This window comes from Theobroma cacao, chromosome 6 (genome assembly GCF_053813885.1).
Source record: "Theobroma cacao isolate CCN51 chromosome 6, ASM5381388v1, whole genome shotgun sequence".
NCBI classification, from domain to species: Eukaryota; Viridiplantae; Streptophyta; class Magnoliopsida; order Malvales; family Malvaceae; genus Theobroma; species Theobroma cacao.
The window spans coordinates 826,049-849,077 of record NC_142644.1 but is presented as its reverse complement, the minus strand read 5'-3'; the positions used below and the strand labels follow the sequence as shown (position 1 = coordinate 849,077).

Genomic DNA, 23,029 nt, shown 5'->3' with positions numbered 1-23,029 from the left:
TCATATAAGGCTGTCCCTATGGCCTGACGATGACCTATCTCGATCTCTTTGTAATTAATTTTATATTAATAAAGCACTTTTCCTTTTTATAACTCAGTGGTTACACATATAGCATTCGGTATGCCTTTTGATTTTGATACGAGTTCTCTTAGTCTGATTTGTTGTTATTATTAATGTTGGATTAGATATAACCGAGTATTGGTTGACTTGCGTGGAAGCGTCCACTCAAGTGCCGCATAGACTATTGTATATTTAGGCGAAATAGTGTAGTTCGTAACAGTTAGTATCAGAACACGAGCGAGAGGTGCTGATTTAAAGTGTACAAATGATGACCACGTGGAGTGCACTAGAGGACCATCAGAGGATATGAGCCAGAGGCCGTAGTGGCCACAGTAAAAGCTCAAATGGTTCCCCGTGAAGGAATTGATGAAATTGAGACAGTCTAATGAGAACTGTCCGAGATGAATAATATCCTGAGTGATGAGACAAGGGATGCATTGAGCACTTTTCAAGACGAGATTGAAGAACTGAAAGCTCAAGTAAATCTTTTAGTTATTATTACAGGTAATGCCAATGGTTATTGCTGCAGTACAAAGTCCTAATTGAGTTGCAACCGAACCCATTTCCAAACTAATTTCACGCTTAACATCTGTAATTGAATCCAGTTCATGAATCCTTGATCGATAGGGTAGGATGTTACCACTTCTGGATTCTTCCTAAAGTTACAAGTTCACTACCATGATCACCCCCTCAACAACACATAAAGCCCCTTCTGACAACAATAGTGTCAAAGTCCTAGCCTTCTACCCCCTACACACCATCTTTGCCCAGCACATTAAACAAAGTCCAACTCTTCACCTTATCTAACTTTTTTCACCTAACTTGTCTGAATTTTCCTGTCATGAGGCCACTTCTCCAAAACAGAGCCTGCATCCCACCACTAACCTCCTTCCTTATCTTTCTCCTTATAATTTTTGGACTTTTATCCCTCCCCCCCCAACCCCTCATGCCTCTAAATTGCCCATCTTACCCCCAAATAAATAAATAAATGAATAAATCCCTTAAATCTTCTGATACCAAATCCAATCTAATGAATTTACATATATAGCTGTTTCCCCCTAGATTTCTCTAAAAGTTCTGTAGTCTACTACTTTCTAATTTAAGTCCCCTAAAGCATTAACAACACCAACCTCTCATTTCTACTACCCAATCATCTACTATTCAATGTTAACAATTTCATTTAAAAAAAAATAAAGAGCATTAAAAGCCTTAAAGAACTTTTACTTGCTTGCGATGTTCAAGTCGAGCTTCGTAGTGGCTCCTTCTTCTCTCTTTGCTCAAAGCATAATTCTGCTTCTATCCTATCCTTTTGAAAAGCTAAACCAATTCTTCCACTTAATACCCATATTCAGCTGCTTCATTTCTAATCACAAAATTCGATGTCTGAATTGAAATTAATATGTTAGCCAGTGACAAATGATTCAGCATTTCTATAAATGTACCATATCTATAAATTGTACCATACTGAATTGATTCCCACTTTATTTTAGCCAGTGAAGGTGGTTTTGTTTTTCAGAATCAAAAAAATGGAAGTTGAGTCTGATTAAGAACTTTGAGCACCATTTAAGATACCACAGCAGATTACAAAATTGTCCCTGTCTGATTACAAAAACTTTAAGAACTTTAAGAACTTTGAGCACATTTAAGATACCACAGCAGATTACAAAAATGGAAGTTGAGTCTGATTAAGAATTCGATATTTAGAATTCCAGATTACTTTGTGTTTGAGTTGTCCCTGTCTCAACTTTCAATTCAGTAACCTTTTTAGTCAGTTTGAGTTGGTTAAAGTCTAGGTGCATAACTGAGCCAAATCAAGTTGACAAAATGATAAGCTTGAAGATGACACGACTCAATTACAAAACTAAGACCTGAAGCTCAACTTGAACATTTTTTCGGAAAGTACATATGTCTGAGACCTCCAAGCTGGACTTGATTGATCTTTGTATTATTTAGTTTTATATGAGTATTACATACATGGAATTTTAAAATATATTAAAAAAATTAAAAGTTGATTACGCTCTTGAACTATCTTGACTGAGTAATATAAACACTTGAACTAGACTCGATTGGTCACTTGAGCTCAAGAATAACTCAACAATAATCTGATCGAATCCAAGTATTTTGTGAGTTGAATGCAAGCAAATTATGAGACTTAAGTCCTAGGTTAAGTCAAGCCTTAGGCAAGTTTAATTGTTGGGCAAGGCTATGCAAGAGCATTCTTAAATTTTTCTCCAATTGGTTATTTTATTATGTTTTACTTTAGTTAAAAGTTGGTAATTATGTTTTCTATCTAGTCATGTGTCGTGATTAGCATGTGATCATTTTTAATTAGTTTGAATGGCTAGGATTAGATGGGGTTGTTTGTATCGAAGGGCTACAATTAAAAGCTGCTGTAACTTTAGACAGCTTTAACTTGTTCCTACTATGATCTTAAGATCAATTTTAGCCTTTGTTCTGGTTTTCGTCATTGTTTTTCTTTTGTTTTTGTTGTTTCTACTTCCATACTACATCAAAGTGGTATCAGATGAAGAGATCTTAAAGTTGAACTAGGATTTTAGCTTATAAACCATGGCTAATCGTGGTAGAGGACTTGTTAGCGGACGTGGAAAAGAAATCAAGACCGGCAAATAGAACTGGCTGAGTTGATGGGTATGATTGAAGATTTGTTGCAGGCTGTGCAAGCTTTAAAGTGACAGGAACCAATGGGAGCCTGTATGGAGAATCCACAAGGCAATACTGACCCTTTCGGTTTACCGGTAGGTGTTCTTGAGGATGAAATTGAATATGGAGAGGATAAAAACCCCTTTCATAATGCTCGACCAGCAAATAGTGCTGTTTGTGGTAGATTGGAAGGCTGATTGTTACATGCCTAGACTTCAATGGTGGTGGAGTTAGAATTAAGGTAGATGACTTCCGGAAAAAGATGCATGCAAAAGATTATTCAGATCAGAAAGATAGTTTCGAAAATTATTTTTAGTAGAAACCAATGGCAGAACAAAGAAAGGTGCTGTTTGTGAAGCTTAAGTTGAAGGGACTGCGTGCACTTCAATGGTGGAAGAGAGTTGACGAGCAGCAAACACATCCAGGCAAGCCAAAATCAACACTTGGGAACACATGAAAATGAAGATGAGGAGGCAATTTCCGCTGCTGATTAAATGGAGTTGAATGAGAAATTTCATTCAGGTTTCAACGACCTTTCCCTAGGGTTGGTTTGAAAGAGACTAATGAGCAGTTGACTTCTCGTTATCTAGCTGGTTTGAATCAATCTATTACAGATGAGATGGGAGTGACTTGTTTATTTAACCTTAAGATGCTCGACAATTGGCCTTACTGGCTTGTAACTTGTTACGACTTCGGTTTTACCTCAATTTTAACCTTTGTTCTGGTTTTGTTCACTGTTTTGGTTTCTTGTTATTGTTTCTACTTCCCCACTACATCATGAATTTTCAGTGAAGAAAGTTGTATAGACAGTGTTACCAAAAGGTGTCCCAAATAGGTGGCATAATAAAATTATACCCCATACCCATTTGAGTAGATGAAACTCATCCTGAACCTGCGAATTATAAGTTGCAACACTTTTTGGCTGTTTCCCTTGGTATCAAGCAACGAAATAAGACAATGGAGCTTAAATATTCCTTTACCCATTTATCCTTAATTAAACATTTAAAACATTAACTAGTATACTTCAAGCAGTAGCGGGCAGATGAATACATAATAAAACAAAGTTAATCAGTTATATCAGCTCTAGAAAGCAACTTTATGAAAATTTTACCGCAAGATACCAAAAAATAAGAAAGTTTGAGGAATGCATAAAACAAAAACTTGCTGCTTCCCTTAGTATCAAGCAATGGATTGTGTAAATGGAGCTTAAAAATTCCTTTATCCATTTATCTTTTAATTGAACATCTATTATTATAAACTATTATTTTACTTCAAAGTTGTAGAGGGCAGATAATTACATAATAAGACGAAGTTAAAAAGTAATATCAGCTCAAAAAAGCAACTTTATGTCTTCTCATACGTGAGATGACATGCGGCATTTCCAAAAAAAAAAAAACAGCTTCACGAAAATTTACAACAGAATACCAAAACATAAGAAAGTTTGAGGAATACTTTAAACAAAACTTGAGCACTTCTTAAAAAGGGGAGGGAGAGAGGGAGGGAGGGCAAACAAACATGCTTAGAAAAATCAAAGAGTCATAAAGACAATACCGTTTCTAGCAATGTTCTCTTTCAGGACAAAGAATCCACCAGGTTTAAGGCCTACCTGGAATCAACAAATTCATTAGTATATCAAATTAAAATGCAAATTAGAATCTTTTAAATCATATATGCAAGAATAATAATTTTCAACAAGGTTCTTTCCAGGACACAACTTAGAGATCAGGTCTCCAAATTACATACACATACACATGCCCAAGAATTTCCTTGTTGGAGATTTTTATTATTAATATGTTTTGCTTAATTTTGATGAAAATACATTGAAGGCAGTGTAAAAGGTTATGCTTAACAGCACCTGGAAAAAATGAAATGAATATGGCACTTTCTAGATTTAATTTTATTTCCCACCATTTACAAACTTAAGGGACAAAAGTCAACCTACCATCATTTCTTAAATCTTATTTCAATGCACAAGGCACAACAAAATTTGGTCACAAGCTTTTGTAAGGTGAGAAAACGGATGATAGCAAAATAGCTGTATGAATTATAAAGTATTATCCAGCCTTGTTTCTGTGGTGCTAGGGATGGGCCCAAACACTCCAAACTAACCCATCAAATGCGCTAGTTACCTAGCAGGAAGAAGAATAGAATGAACAACACGACACATTGCAAAAAGAAAGGGCAAAAAGAAAAAAGAGTTTGACGATATCATCCTTCCGGTGTTTGCTATGTTGTGTTCTCTAGACAACCTTAATTCCTATAGCTGTGAGAAGGTTTAAAAGACGTTACAAGAGAGAAAGCATGAAGCAATAAATTTGGAAAAGGAAAATTTGAGATACCATTGCAATGATCTGACAGTTCATAATTCAAAAATCAGAACAAGGCACTTCGAATGTATAGTAGACAGCAGGCAAGAAAATTTCAATACATAATTTTGATCTTTCCATGCACTTCCACACAGCACAACATGTCAAATAAAAAGTAAGTTCTGTCTCAAGAAGAAGATTTATTCACCTTTGCTCTCTTAAAAAATGAGACAAAGTCGTCATCTGTGAGATGACCAATGCACCACTGAATCCAAATAACATTGTACCTTCCAGCATCAGGGGTGAACTCCTGAAAAAGCAAAAGACAAAAAAAAAATGGTCGTCAAATTTCTGTTTTATAAAGTAAAATTTAACAGCCAGAAGCATCAGAAGAAGACAAGCACATATATCACCAACTTAAAGGGCTCATTCACTAGCCCATATGCTGTCCCCTACCCCCCCCCCCCCCCCCCCCCCCCCCCACCCCAACACACACAAAAGAGTAAATAATTGTTTGCAAAAATTTACTTGAATCCAGCCGCCTACAGAGTACAGACTATGTTGCCCAGATTCAAATGTGAGTTCCAGATGCAAACCCATATTTAACATGTTTACCTTAACTTCTGTAAGTTTTTCCCAGGATTGTACTCAAACAACATGCCTGCTTGAGGTGCAAATTACATGGCTACATCCGCAATATAGGGAAACGTGAAAAGTTGGAAATACATAGCTTACATGGACTTAACCATAGTTATGAATACTTCAAGACATCAAGAAGCATGTATCCATGTGTGAATGTAGTCTTGAAGTACATGACCTGAAGGGAGACACAGTAGAATTATTTGCTTTGTGCGCATCAGAGGCTACAAAATATTCCTGAGACAAACTTTCACGGGCAGCATCTAAGAAATGCGAAACTGGCTCAAGTAGATCAACCTGGAGAATGGTAAAGGGAAGAGGGGTCCAAAAGCATAGCTATCACAAAGTACTATGCAGCTTTATTAAGATAGTAGCTCCAACTAATACTATGTCACTGATTCATATCATTCGATGAAAGAAAAAGAGAGGAAAAAGAAAAAGTCCACCATGTTCCACATCATGTTCACTGTATTGGAATTACATATTAATGTGTAGGGATGGCAATGCATACCCTATTATAAGATACCCACAGGTATCCAACCCGGTTATATCGGATTAAGATACCCTATAATCAAGTTTAGGACGGGTTCGGATAGTGATTTCACTACCCATATCAGGTTCGGGGTAGTACCTCTTGGGTACCCGCTACCTGAACCCGATTATGTTACTATTCAAGTTACACGGGTACCCACCTCGAACTCGATCCCAATACCTGTTTATATATATTTTGTTGTTATTTAAATGATTAAATTAAAAATAATCAACATTAATATATTTATTAAAAGCTGACAAATATATTAAAAAGTCTGGTTACTCAAATTATTAATGTGATTACATTAAAATATTTCAATTAAAAAATTATTAGATTATTAATTATGTTTAAATAATATGAATATCATATCATATTACAAAAGAATATAATTACTATTATATATATACTTCTAATATAAATATAGTTACTTTTTACTTTGTATTAATATTACAAAAATTATAACTCATAATATATATACTTAAAGAGAGTCTTTGAGATTAGAATAGTTTTGGAATCTAACTATTTTTTTTAATTTCATATAATTAAAGACAAAACTATATAGTTAATTAAATTAATTTATTAAACTATAATTATTAATTAACTTGAAATGTTTTTTAATATATACATTATATATATTGAGTTCATTTATAAGAAATATAATTACTGTATTATATATATACTAATACTTTTAGTATATATATACTTTAAATATAAATATATTTACTTTCTATTTTGTATTAAAATTAAAAAAAATTATAACATATAAAATTATTAATTATAATATATACACTTTTGTTTATATAAACTTATAATATGCAAAGCTTAAGAGAAGTTGTGAGATTAGAATAGTTTTGAAACCTAGTTATTTTTTTTAATTTCATATAATTAAGGATAAACTCATATAATTAATTAAATTAATTCATAAAACTATGATTATTAATTACCTTGTAATTTCTTTTAATATATTTACTTTATATATATTGGATTCATTTATAAAAAATATAATTATTATTATACATATAATAAAACACTTTTAGTGTGTGTGTGTATATATATACACACTTTAAATATAACCATATTTACTTTCTATTTTGTGTTAACATTACAAAAATTATAACTTACAAATTATTAATTATAATATAGATACTTTGATATATATAAACTTAATTATCTAAAAAGAAGTTGTGAGATTAGAATAGTTTTGAAACTTAACTATTTTTTTTAATTTCTTGTAGTAAAGGACAAACTCATATAATTAATTAAATTAATTAATGAAACTATGATTATTAATTAACTTGTAATGTCTTTTAATATCTATACTTTATATATATTGAATTCATTTATAAAGAATATAATCACTATTATATATATACACTAAAATACTTTTAATATATATATATATATACTTTAAAAATAAATGTATTTACTTTTTATATTTTGTTAACATTATAAAAATTATAACTTATAAAATTATTAATTATAATATATATATACACACTTTATAGTATATAACTTGTAATATCTTTTAATACATATACTTTATATTATTTATTATATTCATTTATAAAGAATATCATTACTATTATATAAGTTAATAACTATTAAACAATAACATAATATTGATTTATATTATATATTATGTTCATTTATAAACAATTTATAGTTTTTGATTATTTAAATTTAAATTTTATTATTTGTGTTTTTATTAATTTAATTAGTAGTTAATTATATGTACTATGTAGAAGAAATATTATTGTATATGAATACAGGTTCGGGTTTGAGTAATTGGGTACCAATGAAGAACATTTTAATAAATTTTTTATCTAATCGGGTTTTTAAACGAGTTAGGGTAATTATAGGGTAGTGGGAATGTATTAAGGTTAAGGTTAAGGTTAGGGTAGTAACTTTCAAAATTATTCAGGTAATTAATAGAGTTTAGATATTTGATTTTTTATAGGGTTAAGGTTTAGGTACCTTGAAATTAACGGGTACCCTCCTCATGTCCTGCATGAATTTTTTAAAAGGCACTACCCAATTTTGCTTTTCATTCAAATACAACAGAGAAATTCTTTAGGTAGTAAGAATTATGCACTATGAACCATGTTATCAATTAACTGCAAAGATGGTAAATGTCAGAAATATTAAAAATATGCTAATAGAAAGAGAAAAATGACCTTACCTCGTTAAAATATCTTATGAGAAGATTCTTGGTTATTCTCCCTATGCCAGAACCACAATCTGCAGTATGTTAAATTAACATAGAAACTAAGAGCTCAGAATGTCAACTAGATTTATGATTTTCAATTAGAATTAAAAACATCAAGAAAAATGAAATACCAAACAGATCAGTACTGCAGCAATATTTTAAGTATGCTTTAGAACCATTTGCAGGTATTTCTAGTGCTTCAATGTATGGACTTGAAATAAAGGTCAGCATTGCAGTGTTTTGAGAATTATGACATAGTTTAATTTAGTATGCTAAGCCCTAAAATGTACCAGATTCTTCTGCACTAAGATCATCAAAAGAGTTTGTTTTAATTCCACCAACATAAACCATATGAAGGCAAAAGTTTGAGGGCACAACCATCAATTTTCATGTTTTATTTTATTTTATTAGGGGAGGGTAATTTAAACCCAGCTCTTTTAGCAGGGGATACATGCACAAATCATAAAGCCAAGTGCTTAAGTGCATCTTATATCATAATACTTAAAATAAAACTTGTGGAAATCACTTAATTATCTTCATATTAAAGCCAAACCATTACTGCTTAGTTACCTAAATATCTTTATATTAAAGCCAAACTCCAACTGCTTAGTTTCCTAAATAATTTCCCCTACAATTCCCCTTCGCAAGATTTCAGTCAATTGCCCCAGTATAGTCCACCAATTGCCCCAGTATAGTCCACCAACTCACAAGTATTAAGACCAACTTCATATATAGGCAATTATAGATCCTAATCATGTCGAAGAATCAATCTCCTAGTAATAAAACATACTGAAGACATATCTAATTTTTGCCTTTCAAAAGATAACAAGTTCCAGAATATTAGCAAGATAGAGCATCTTCGCTGCTGATGAAATGTGAAAGTAATTTTTCAATCTTAAACACAGAAATTTCTTTCCTTTATTCTGAGCACTCACAACAGCCTCAAATTGGGTCCAGGGGTGCCCCATCCCCCACCCCCCACAAGCACACAACCCTTAAGAGACAGAGAGAACTCCCAGCAAGCTTCTTCCCAAATTTAAAAAAGAATATTGCTTAAAGATGGTTTTTTATTAAGCAAAATAGCATGTAGTAAACCCAATTCTCAATTGCATTATACCATTCTAAATAAGAGCAACACCTAAAACGCTGGCATTCTAAATCAAAGCAACACCTCTAATGCATGACATGCTTCTTGCACTACTAAGACTGATTTTTGGTGAAGATATCATGCAAAATAATTCAGAAAATGCATATTCATGCAAATTTCCATGCCTTTCTCTTCTTTATTTATTTATTTTCTTTTATGGGGTGGGATTATGGGACATAAACTTTTCATGGTTGTGTTATCAAGTTATATTGGTTTCCGGTTTCAAGCACTAATTGCGGATATTTAACTCAAAATTTCATCTATCACAACATCCCTTTCTGCTGTCACCACTATGTTTTTTGTTTAATTTATAGTTAATTAGGTTTTCCACCAATGCTACATTCTAATGAAGTAGGATCCCATCACCAACTTTGCACTTCCACATTTAATGGCGCATAATAACCTAAGGTTGATTTTTAGTGTAAAAAAAATAATAATAATAATAACATAAACCAAACTACCTCAACAGAACATATATGGGTATATAACTTCATAAAAACAATATAAAGTTGAGGACACAGAGAGTGAAAGAGAAGTACCAAGAGCAACAAGATGGTGATTTCTTCCACCGCCATCGAATCTTTCATGCAAAAGGGTATTGAGAAAAACCTCACTACCCTTGACATCTGCCTCATTTACTTGCCCAAATCCACCCAACACCCCATCTACCGATGCCTCCACACCCTTCTCTTAGCACAACCAAAGAATCCAATAACTATACTATGAGTTAGCTAATGGTACCCACATACAAATGTAAGAACCAGAGTTAAGAAAGACTTACTTCCCAATAGGCAACGCCTTCACGGTACCACTGAGTCTTCTTATGGTTATCTCCTTCATCTGCATCTCCAATTTGCTCCCTCCACATTTCCTGTGGGTTCCTGAATTCTCTGCCATCGGAATCGGAGCCAGCTGCCTCCATTGCCGTCCTCCGCTCCTTGGGAGTCTTGTTATTCTTCCGTGGTGGATGTAGGACTAGAGTTATGGGACACTGTTGGAGGGTCTGTGGGGAAACAGCTTAGGATATGGGCCGCATCCACATCGGTATACCTTATCCTCCGCGCCTTGGGTTAGGCATGCCCTGTTTGGTTTATCCTTTCGCATCTTCAAGCACAGCTTGAATGGCGTCAAAGTTGCTGGTGAGTTTTTGGATTTCTTCTTCAAGACCTACAGCCAATCCGACATGATGCTTTATCTCTTGAGGAATGAACGAACCACCCAACTGCTGCTCCAGGATCATGGAAAGAAGTGCTTTTGCCATTGTTTTTGTTGTTTCTCAAATGTAAATTGGTTAATGAAAACAGCAGCTAATTATTGGTTGACTGAACAAGTGGATGATGTTGAAGCTGCTTCTCTTCCGACCCTGTTTTGTAACAATGAACAAGTGGCAGACAATTTCTTAAAGTTGAACCCAAAATCACTCTTTAAAAAAAAAAAAACCATGAGAATTAAAATGCTTTATAATTCGTCCTTGTAATGCTTTGTAATCCAAAAGCGATGCGTATAAAATATTTCATAATAAAGGTTATAGTGAGTCCAACTTACCAGGTGAAAGTTGTTTGTCAAACACTTTTCCAACAGTAGTAATGTGATAAGAATTCTGAATCAGGAGAAATGCAAATGGTGGTGGCTGTGGTTGTGGCTGTACAGGCGACACCAAGCGGGCGGTGGAGAACTCTAGTAGCAATTGCCCGTAAGGTAGCACGTGGCAGTCTTTTTGTCCTTTTCGAGCAATGCGAGACACTTGAGTGATTTTTACTGGACAACGTATGTGGATGAAGTTGACCAAGGACCCTGGGTTGGTGACGATGGGATGTCTAATTGATGAGTGATGACATGATGTGTACTATCTTTCTTTCTTTCTTTTTTCATTTTTGTTTTTGGTTAAATTATGGTTAGCCTTCTTATTTATCTGGCCTTTACTCGTCGCATTGCCTCTGGTTTTGCTTGTGCTCTTCCTTGAAGAGCTTTGGCAATGCGGCATGCCACATGCCATATGCCAAAATTAAGCTCAATTTTGGGGATAAATAGGTCCAGTTGGACTCTTTAACAAGTTCGCCCAACCTTTGAAAATACAACTCAGTCAACAAAAATAATTAAACTACCTCTCAGCACATCTGAAATAAATAGCTGTCCAAACCATTTCACAAACATTACTGCAGAAATACACGTGTCCAAATTTACCAAATAGTGAATAAGAGTGTTGACATAAAATCAACCTAAGACAAGAAAATATTAAAAAAAAGGAAAAAAAAACAGCATAATCTTTGTTTTTCTTATTCCATACTTGAAGCTATTACTTCAAATTAAACCCCTTCATTCATGAAGTACTCCTAGTCTATTTAAATGTTAGAAACTTGAACATATGACTTGATCACAACCTAGAATATTAACACAAATTTTGAGGTAAAATTCATGGAATGTTAACTACAATAATTAGCCCTCGCACACATAATTATTGCTTATTAAGATGATTTATTTATGAGATTTAGCAAGCACGTACTAGTGGTAATTTCATGTTTTCAGTAATTGATTAGTTTATAATGTGGGTGATATGCAAATTTACTATATGGGTTAGGAACTAATCTTTGTTGGAATTTAGTTGAGTTTTATGCCGTAAATCCAAGTTGCTTAACTTACATCAAGTTGACCCCTCTACGACCATAACCTAGCACAACAATTCAAATGTAAAATTAAAATTAAATTCTATGTAAAAGTGATTGATATTAAGAAAGACAAAAAGTGATTGATATCAGATTTGTTTCGGATCAACGACAGCATGCTAGCCCCGGAAAAGAATATTAACCTAGTGTGAGGTGTTCTGTCCCCTGCTTTATTTACTTTTGTTGTGCAACATAATGCTCGCTGCTACTTTCATGGGAACCATTGATGTTTCTTCGTTTATACTGCTTTTTTTTTTTTAAGGGATATTAATTGAACCCTTTTTTGGATCTTTCTTCTAGGAAAAGATTATGTACAGGTCCTTTTGTTATGGTTTTCTTACCTTTTGTAATTTTTTCTTTTTAATACTACTTGGCAGGACCTAAGGTAAGTACTGGTCTACCCAAATTTTTAAGCCCCATTGGCTGTTTTTGATGTAGTCGTGGGTCTTTTTTGTCTGGTTGTAAAGGAATACTCTTATCCCTCTCTTTTTTAATATATAATTCATCTTTATTGTTTCTAAAAAGGAAAGATAATTCTGAAACAAAGCATTACTGGTGGCATAAATGTATCTATAAGCTGTACCATACTTAATTGATTCTCACTTTAGTTTAAGAAGGGGAGCGTTTTGTTTAAAAAATGTTTTAAGTTTGGGATTACTTTTTTTTAATTAAATGTTTCCCTTTAAGTAAAATAATGTTATGTAGCAATTACTTTCTTTTTGCTTTAGTTATACAATAATTACTTGTACAATGAAAACACATCGCATGCATATTGTGATTACGACTCATTTTACTAATACAACGACAATTTCAGATTAATTAATCAAATGAATGATCAAAAACAATATTATTTTTTTCTTTATTTAAAGAAAGAAATAATAGTGAGAATTTGGAAGCGAATATTGATGTTAATCTTAATTTCTTGCCTTCAAATAATTTAATTAACACATATCCTTTTTTATGGAATACTATTGTCTTTGTCTTTCAAGAAAAAGAAAAAAGTCAAAGAAAACTTACTTATCATTAAAGATAAAATGTTTTTTTAAATTGGTACTTTTTTATCGAAAATGTGGCAATCAAGATGCTACTTCCACAATTTTATAACTAAAACAACAAATACAAAAGGACAAAGAAACAAGAAAAGCCTAAAAGACATCAAGGTTTTGAGTTTGCAATCTCTTATTTTCCCCTTTAAACTTTATGTTAGGAAGCATTGTTATTAAAACTGTTGATTACTAACCATAATGAATTGACAAGGTTGTTGACATAAAATCAAGCTGACATAATAAAATTAACAAAAACAAATAAAAAAAAAAAAGCCAAATCTTCTTTTTCTTTTTTCATACAAAAAGCTATTATCTCAAATTAAGCTCTCTGCAATTCTTAACTATGTACTCTTAATCTATTTAAATAGGATTCATATTTAATGCACTGACAATGTATCTTATAGACACTATTAATGCATCAAATATACACTCGTTCAAATATTAGAAACTTGAATATTAACATAAATTTGTTGAAATATACATAATTGATAAGTACATGGTCATTCAACTCAAAGGTATACAGGAAAAGTAGTCACTTATTTGCAAATCACTGGTTCAAGAATGCACATCTCTTCTAGCCAAGAGAGAATAAAAGAAGCAGAAAAAAGTTTTTTTTGACCTTTTTGACAGTTTGCTATAATTCTTTAACTTATTAATGAAATTAAATTTTGAATCATTGTCAAAAAATGTTTCTCTCCGTTGTCTTTTTCTCTAGCTTTCTTTTCTCTACAATCTAACCAAAATATAATTGAATAAAATGCCCTACAATCCTACACATTATGAAGAATAAGCTTAAATATAGAAAAGTGTATTTGACGTTCAAAGAATCGTTACGCCTTGTATAACCCAAACCAAGCTAAATCATTCACATCAACAGCCTTGCTTGCATATTTTTTGTGGTTTATTTCTAGCTACAACCCCCTTTTTGCATCACCAAGACAGTTGAGGACTTGAGGAGGTACTAAATTTCTATCGAAAACAAGTATAGAATATCCCCATAGCAGAATAGTCTCTACTTTGTTTTCTCAAACAAACAAAGAAAGAAATTTAGGTAGATGAAGAAAGAGAGATGATCAACTACTAGCCTCTTGATGAGAGAGTGTGTTTAAATACAAAACCTAAACAAAGATTCCCTCAGGCCTTTATACCAAAAACAAGAAAATGGCATGTGCTTCATGCCCTGTCAACATTGTTTTTATTTATTTAAAGAAGGAAATTATTGAGAGAATATAAAAATGAAAAAGGCTAAAAAAAGCTTGCTCATCATTAAGGATAAAATGCTTCTTTTAATTGCTACCTTTTTATTCCAAATGTGGCTATCAAGATGCTAATACCACAATTTTATATCTTTTTTTTGAAATTCTATACCTTTATGCCTTAAGCAAAATCAATATACAAAAAGGCAAGTGAACAAAAACCATCCCTGTAGCTTAAGCATGCATCTCCCTATGTACACAACTATGCTCCACTATATACACAATCAGCCTTGCTCAAGATTACAGGAGGTCAAAAAGAAACAAAAGGTTCTATACAGTGTAAAGACTTTTGTTACTATGAGAACATGCTTGAAACAAGGCGATTAATTAATGGACAAAGCTTCAAAGTGCTGAAAAGGTTTCAGGAAATGTTGAGGCGTGAACAATTATTTTTTCTCTTTATAGATTTCTTTTATACTACATTATTGAATTTTTTTGAAGGAAAATAAGAATCTCAATTACACATACACATTACATGATCATATCCATCACCTCTTTGGTTGATTGGAATTCATTAATGGTCAAAGTACCTCATAGATACCTATATTAAAGATTTTTTTTTTTATCAATTTAGTCTGTCTATCCAAAACTGATTAATTTAGTCCCTCTTACCTAGATTTTGTACTATTGATTCTCTCTATCTAACTCCATCCAAATTAATTATTAGTGGTGCTAACGACGAGCTGACATGTCAAAAAATGCTAACGTTGACATGTTCAACTAAAAAAATAAAATTGATCACATGGTTTTTCTTTTTCTTTTTTCTCTTATTTGTCCAAAACTAGTTATTTTAAGCCTACTATTTAAAGGACATTTAGTTTTTTTTTTCATTGTTCCTTCTTTCCTTTTTCGCTCTCTATCCAATAATTTATTCTAGATTATGATCCCCAAACCCAGATTTCGACAGCCAACCACTAGTCACTGGTGGTCAAAAAATCTAATAAAAAATATCAAAAAAATCAATGAGCTTGTTTGTTGCATTTAGCATGGAACCTATATTGTATAATGAGAACCGGAAAACTGGTTCAAGTGTTGAGGTGATTATTGGATGAGTTGGTTCCTTTCAAGTTCATGTCATATTAGAATTTGCAAGATTATGAACAAACAAAAAAACTACAGTACTTTCAGATTTATTATGACAAAATACTAATTTATAACTTAATTCTTTGGTAGAATAGCAACTCCTTTAACAATAAGTCCTCCTTTCCAATTCAATTCATCATATTGGTGACAGCAAATATGTAATTCTCCAACAATTTCGGATGAAGTTGTAAATTCTCCGACAGGGATTTCTATCCATACTCCTCTCGGCTTGGTCATCAAATTTTCCTTGCGTTCAACCTTGTCCCCATTTGGAAGAGTGAATCCAAAGTTCACTGGACATCCCCATCCATATGCTTCATCTGTCAACTTAAACACAAACATAACTCCATACAAAGTTCCCAGTGAGAGCTTTTTTACATTGAATTTCACATTCATTTCTAGCCAACACACCTTTAGAAGTTCGACAACATCAATCAACACATCGCTACAAAATCAAAAGTTTGTGGATTAAGAAAGCTGTCAAGCTAGAACTATGAAGTAAGGATTCTCAATGGATAATAAATCTACGCTAACCTGTTTGTTTCTTTTTGGTATGACCAACGCCAATAACGGTGCTCTTCTACCCAACTGATTGAAAGATCTCTTGCAAACAACATGAAGCAGTATTTGTTTAACTTCTCATTCACCCAATACTTCTGCAACGACAATGGCACCCACAAAATCGTGAAACTTTTCTTTCATTCAACTATTCGTAAAATAAAATTCATTTTCGCATAAAAGATGAGATCTTTAAAATAACTTATATAGGACTTAACTACCATTCTGTTTTGGTTCAAGTAAACTTCAGCATGGGGTTGGGAAAGCAACTTATCCATAGAGGAACTCTCAATAGGTGAGCCAGCATCTTTCAAGATGGAAAATTCATGAAAATTTCCATCTCCGAATTCAAAATCCTACAACATGAAAAACACAACCCTTGATCATTAACATCAAGTTGAGGACACAGCAATGGAAAGAAACAAGCTTCTTTTTTACAAGTTTATGATTTTAGATCTAGAAAAATCGAGATAGATTTTGAAAAAGCTATCCTAATTATGGGAAATAAGGCCAAAAAACTAATTTTTTTATTTTTTATTAGATTTTCATATTACTAGTGATCGATAGCCAGAATTTGCATTTAGGGGTCGAAATCTAGGGAGAGAAGAAAGCTAAAGAGAAGGATAAAAAGGAAAATGAAAAATAAAAAACTAAATCCGCTTTAAATAGTACTCTAAAACAATGTAGTTTTGAACATATGAGCAAAGAAAAAGGAGGAAAGAAAAAAATGCCACATGGTCAATTTTTTTTTATCTGACATGTCAGTGCGTCACCAGTACCACTAATGGTTAATTTGGATGAAGTTAAGTAAAATGACTCCATTACATAAAATCTCAAAGTACAGAGATTAAATTAACCAATTTTGGGAAAAAAGATTAGTTGAACGAAAAATCTATAGTATATGGACCTATGAGGTACTTTAACCATTAATAAAGTCCAATCAATCAAAGAGATGGTGGATACGATCATGTGATGTGTAATTTAGATTCTTATTTTCCTTTAGAAAATTCAATAATATGATATAGAAAAATTCTACAGAGAAAATGATAGTGATAAACTTACTATAAGAAGCGCGCACTCGATGTGAGCAACAAATTGTCCAGCACACTCTTCACAATAATAGCAATGATTTTTTGAGTTCCTTTCTTCTTCGCAGATGTCGCAATAGTATTCTCCAGAATCATCTTCCACAAAATGATCTTTAAGAGTCAAACGATGCATGTGACATTTGGATTTAATTGAACATGGTATGGGAACACATTTTAAGTGCAAATTCATATTGCACTCCACGCAATAGTAGAAAGGTTCCTTACCAATGTAACTTTTGCATTTGTTACATAATTGGTAAGATTTCTCATAATTTGGTCCAAAATAATAAAGATTATGCATGTGAGACTTAACTTTTAAGGCCAGCTTCAGGGAATTAGCACAATGAAGATGAAGGTGGAAATCACACTGCCGACAACTATAACCGATACTTTCAATGATTTTAAATCTACAGGCAGAACAATTTTCCCAATCGCCGATTTGTGGATGAAGCGGGTGTAACGGATGAAATGTGTGTTGCATCTCCCGAATAAATGCAAGACAAGATTCATGAATTTTGATATTGAAACAATCACGACATGTATAACCTGGACCCAAGATTGGTAACTTGCAAGCATCGCATTCCAAAGCCAAATCTTTAAGATTGGGTCTACGGTTGAAGAAGTCTAGCTTATGATTTTGGTTGAAAGGGCAAAACTTGGAAACTTTCTCCATCTCTTTCAGCTTTTGCCCATCATTTTTAGGTGGGATTGGAGTGGTAGCACATTTCACATCAAGGTGGAAATCACATGGAAGGCACATGTAAGCAAACCCATCAGAATGTTCCCTACATCCATGACATGTGAATTCAACTATATCCGTGACAAGCTTGAGAGGATGCTGGCAATGAAGAGGGTGTGACACCTCATACAACAATGTAGTGCACGTTTCATGTAAGTAGTATTTACAATCTTCACAAGCATAGTGTTGATCAAAAATTTCTTGGCGGCAAGCAATGCAAAGAAGACTTTCATTCTGTTCAATTGCCCCATTATAGCTTAAGGGATGTTGATGATCAAAATGTTCAATCTGCACCTGCACGACCAAGTTGAGTGAAGAAAGTTATTAATCTTCCTCCATTTTTTAGGTAAAGTGCATCCTTAGTTTATAACATTGTCATAATTTTATTTTCATCCATGACTAAACAAACTCGAATTTTTCCATTTATGTCTTTTTGAAATTATTTTAATTTCATCTATCCATCAATACACTATTAAATATGGAACGGAATTGCCATCTAAGTACTACAGTTACGTCCATGTGACTACATTCACATAATTCACATAATATGTGAAATTTACGTGACAAATTCCATCTATATTTTATTGGCATGTTAATATACAAATGGATTTGAAATAAATTCAAAATGGATGAATGAAAACAAAAAATTACAAATAGGTCAAGATTAATAGTAAAATTTACTCTTTATTTTTGTTTAAAAAGTACAAGAAATGAAAATTTAAGATAAAACTAAAATATAGAAGCAATAATTAAATAATCAAATATATATGTTCATAAATTAACATGATGCACGTAAGTGTTTTTAATTTATTCAACATTCAATATTTTGACTAAAGCCGTCTCCAAATCAATTTTGAATACTGCTACATAAGTAGAGGTTTTTTACTTATATTATTTACATTTTTTAGTTTTTTTTCATTGAATTTTATTCAAAAATGTAAATGGTGTTTATTACTAAACAATCTTTATAATATATAAATCCAAGGAATAGAAGACCTTAAGCGATGTAAACTTCAAAAAAACAAATTATTGGCAAGTGAAAACATCATAATAATATCAATATAAAAGATCCAATTCCATCACCTTCAATGTTGAAGCTTCACTATCCAACAGACTAGAGGTCGAACTTTGATCAAGTTTCGTATCCACAACCTAGGGAAGTAAAAATATTAGCATCAAAATTTTCTAAGGGGCACATTATATGTGACCTATGATCAAATAATTAATAGTTTATCTAATGAAAAAAACATTTATTAAATTTCTTCAGAGAGAGAGTAAATGTCTCCTTACCTTATTGAGTGCACATTCGATGTGAGCAATAAATTTGCATTTCTTGCAACAATAAACACTGTGCTTGGGTTTTCTTTCTTCTTCACATATATCACAATAATATTCTTCAGAAACATCTTCTATAAATGAATCCATAAGCATCAGATCATGCCTATGATACTTGTGCGAAGTAGAATGTGGTATTGTAAGACATTTGAAATGGTAATTGAAATTACAATGGACACAACGATAAAAAGCACTTTCGTCCCCTATAGCATCAAAATTAAAACCACATACCCTGCATCGGTGGGTTGCGCTATTAGCTTTTATTCGAAAAAAGGTAAGATCATGCTCATGTAATTCAACCTTGAGACTGGGTCGTAGTTTAGCACAACGAACATGAAGGTGAAATTTACATTTTCTACAACAGTAGGCTTTTCTGAACTCCCATATTGGTAGGTTGCAAGCATTGCACAACCCATTATCAAAGTGACTGTTGCATAATTGAAGAGGGTGTGATGGATGAAATGAGTGTTTGAATATTATGGGAGGCAATTTGATTAAGCAGGAATCGTGGAAGCAGGTATAAGCACCATTGTCAAAACAAGCATAAGACATTCCAGACAAATGGTTCTCACACCAACTACATATATACTCATACTTTCTCACTCTCCTATAATTAAAGAGGGTAAAACCACCAATTTTTTTAAATGTCTCGCCATTGAGTCTATTTTTCTCATCATTAGTTGAAAAAGCACATTGATACCCAAGGCTAAAATGACACTCTTTGCAATGATATCTATAGCCTCGAGAAAGATTGAAACATTTATCACATATGTAATCCATGTGATTTGACCCTACGAGAGAAAGATTGTGTTGGGGATGGCAAGGATGTGCACTTATCTGAGGAGGTAGCTGTTGATGAACGCAAGAATCATGCAATGAAAACTCGCATCTTTCACAACAATAAGCCATACCACAAATTTCCTGATTGCACATATCACAAAGTCCCCGTGATTCATCATATTCATCACAGAGCAAGTGGTGTTCATGAAGGATGGACTTGATATCCATCTCAAACAGAGAAAGAAATTTTGGCAGATGGAGAGAGATGATTGAAGGAAGAGGCTGTAGATACTATTTTTTATGTGCTTTTATTATTATCTTATTTTATATTCATTTTTATTATTTTATTAATTTATTAAATAAAAATTAGCGTAGAGTGAATCAACGGCTATCTCTCTTTTATAAATATCTCATAGTAATCCTTCTTGCTGTATATAGATAACAGTATTTTACATGTCTTTTCTTTATATCGGTTGATTTCTAATCACAAAATACCCTATTGAAAACAATGGACAAGACTGCAATGTAAACCTATACTTTGGGTTGGACGGTAGATCATTTCTAACGACAAAATGTCCTATTGAAAACAAAAGACCAAAAGACCAGATTGCGATGTAAACTTGCAATTTGGGTTGAACGGTAGAATTTGTTTATTATATGAGACTCATGTCAACCACAAACTTTCTACACTTCTAGTGTATTGTTAGGGTTAGAACTTAAAAACCTTGAGAAAAGGGGGTAACGTGAGCTAAGGATCAGAGAAAAAACTGTGTGAAAGGGATTGGATTTGAATATGTGACGTCAAATAGGAACCAAAACAGTCAACCTACTTCGTGCTTTTGCTTTCTATGAACACAGTATTAGACCTGCCTATGGGTCGGTTGTCGTAATTTTCCCCTCTGCTATCATAATTTATAAAGGCAGCTTCAACATGTACAGTGGTGCCAAGCAACACATTCTGTTTTAGGAGAAACCAGATCAGAGAGATTGAGAGGTCCTAGCAGATTCTTATGGAAGATTGCCTACACTGTTATGGAACATCAACAAGTAAAAATTCAGTGTGATGTGGCGATCGCTGGCATAATTAATAGCTCCACTGACGGAACTACAATTGATTATTTATCTTGCATAATATTTGATTAGCCTATTCTGGGTTTCTTTAGGCCCGAAACTAGTGGTTGTTCATTACTAGCTTGCATGATTCAAATCGTATTTTGCAATAAACAAGAACATGTATTTTTCAGTTCTTGCTCCTTATGGGCCAAAATGAAAAATTCTTGCTGCTTATAGTTCAATTATGGCAATGAGAAAGTAAAAAGGAATATTGTCAATATAAGCTTGATATCCAATCTTTGCTTTCCTTCTTTTATTAATCTATATGTTAAACAAAGGAATCTAACACTTGCTTAAAATACAATAATAAAATCTCTATAAATTAATACCTTTGGAATCATGAAAATTTATTAATTAATTAAGATATTATTGAATTAATAAATTAATAATTTATTAATTTATACATTAATTAATAAAAAATTAATTTATCTAGATATCTTTTTTTTTTCCTCAAAACATTAAACTTAATACATGTACTCTGTATTGTGATTATACGAATATTATCGAATTACAAATTATTATTATTCTATCGAGATGCATTATCATCTTCAATTTTATCGAAATCTTTTAGAGGGTTATGAAATTGAAATCTCAAATCCAAAAAAGATAAATGTTTTGGATATAATGAATCTTGCAATCTCAGCTTGGTCAACAAATGGTACAATTGCAAATTGTTTTCAACATTGTAAAATTAGGTGTATGGATAACGTGACTTCAAAAAATTTGGATCAACGCTCACATGATAGACAAATTTAACAATTACATGTTCTAATCAAATAGTTGAAGTATTGTGATAAAATAGATATTGAGTACCTTTTAAACTACCAAGGAGAAAATGAGCCACCTTCAAAGTTGTTGAGTGACAAGCAAATTATTGAGAACGACATGAGAAATAATAAAGAAAATGAAGTTGAAGATGATAGTTCTATACTAGAGCTTGTCTCGTGCAAAGATGCACTCAAGCAACCATCACATTGCATAATTTTCTCTTACCATACGAGAACACTACACCAGACCTTTGTAATGCACTAAGAAAAATTAGAGATAAAGTCAATAAGATATCAATTTCAAGACGAAACAAGTAACATTAGAGTCATATTTTATTAAAACTTCCTAATTGAGTCATATATATATGTGTGTATAAAATTTTGATCTATAAGTAGATTATTAATTTATATATAAAGTGGGATCGGTAAAAAATATTATTTATATTAATTTATAAACAGTTGAGTAGGTCAGATAAAAGAGTGTAATTTGATTTGAACTCTTAAGTTTTATTATATATATCTAAATTTAGATGTAAATTATATTATATTAAAATTATGATTTAATTTAAATATTATTCATTAAAATTAAATCTCTTAACATTATTTATAAGTAGGACTGGAATCAAACTTAGGTTTTAAAAGAGGAAGCCCAATGGGACCAGCCAGATTCAATTTTGCATAGTTGTGATCTTAATCATGGAATTGGGAAGTTAGTAGTGATCTGAATCCGCCAGGACAGTGCACTAGTTTCAGGGTCTTCAATTTTGGACATCGCAATTGACAACTAGGAAGTCCCATATCTTGGGTCATTGGAATATGTTATTCAAGTATCATTTGTCAATTAATATGGAAAAGCAATCAAAAGTCAAGGAATGTCCTGCATATTCAAATTGGACGTGTGAATCCAAAAGATAGTCAATTGAGTAATGATGACTAGAAGGGAATTGGAAAGCACGTTACAAGAAAAACTAGTAGCTTGTCGATTTGAAGGGTCACATGGCCAACTGCAATAACTTCACCGTGCACAACTCGCTACAATTATTTTTTACC

The 23,029-nt window shown here is 32.5% G+C and overlaps 3 protein-coding genes across 4 annotated transcripts in view; all 3 read right to left on the bottom strand.

Moving 5' to 3' along the window:
• LOC18595129 (uncharacterized) overlaps nt 1-23,029 on the bottom strand; it is a 59,432-nt gene that overhangs the window by 29,364 nt on the left and 7,039 nt on the right. The gene's annotated exons all lie outside the window — the stretch shown is intronic.
• LOC148761948 (alpha N-terminal protein methyltransferase 1-like) lies at nt 4,743-11,232 on the bottom strand. Of its 2 annotated transcripts, XM_088807212.1 has the most exons (6): nt 11,097-11,232; nt 10,333-10,914; nt 10,091-10,235; nt 8,378-8,436; nt 5,763-5,844; nt 5,232-5,337 (listed from the first exon to the last, which is right to left on the bottom strand). In XM_088807212.1, the coding sequence occupies exons 2-5, from the start codon at nt 10,471-10,473 to the stop codon at nt 5,779-5,781; spliced, it is 411 nt and encodes a 136-aa protein (XP_088663338.1). In that variant the 5' UTR covers nt 10,474-10,914; nt 11,097-11,232; the 3' UTR covers nt 5,232-5,337; nt 5,763-5,778. The 2 variants fall into 2 exon arrangements, with proteins under 2 accessions (XP_088663337.1, XP_088663338.1); XM_088807211.1 differs by lacking the exon at nt 5,763-5,844 and having other exon boundaries at nt 4,743-5,337.
• LOC18595127 (uncharacterized) lies at nt 15,619-20,346 on the bottom strand. The gene is made up of 6 exons (XM_018122933.2): nt 19,275-20,346; nt 19,068-19,136; nt 17,220-18,278; nt 16,379-16,513; nt 16,134-16,255; nt 15,619-16,044 (listed from the first exon to the last, which is right to left on the bottom strand). Exons 1-6 carry the CDS (start codon nt 20,325-20,327, stop codon nt 15,675-15,677), a joined length of 2,808 nt encoding a protein of 935 aa, XP_017978422.2. The 5' UTR covers nt 20,328-20,346; the 3' UTR covers nt 15,619-15,674.

What these genes read in the sequence shown, in the direction of transcription:
- LOC148761948 (XM_088807211.1), bottom strand. Translation starts at nt 10,473, where the DNA reads ATGGAGGCAGCTGGCTCCGATTCCGATGGCAGAGAATTCAGGAACCCA. An exon ending in AAGGCGTTGCCTATTGGGAA is followed by an intron (nt 10,236 to 10,332) that starts GTAAGTCTTTCT and finishes TGCTAAGAGAAG; the next exon opens with GGTGTGGAGGCATCGGTAGA. An exon ending in TCACCATCTTGTTGCTCTTG is followed by an intron (nt 8,437 to 10,090) that starts GTACTTCTCTTT and finishes AACATACTGCAG; the next exon opens with ATTGTGGTTCTGGCATAGGG.
- LOC18595127 (XM_018122933.2), bottom strand. Translation starts at nt 20,327, where the DNA reads ATGGATATCAAGTCCATCCTTCATGAACACCACTTGCTCTGTGATGAA. An exon ending in GTGAAGCTTCAACATTGAAG is followed by an intron (nt 18,279 to 19,067) that starts GTGATGGAATTG and finishes TTGGTCGTGCAG; the next exon opens with GTGCAGATTGAACATTTTGA. An exon ending in TCGAGTGCGCGCTTCTTATA is followed by an intron (nt 16,514 to 17,219) that starts GTAAGTTTATCA and finishes TTCATGTTGTAG; the next exon opens with GATTTTGAATTCGGAGATGG.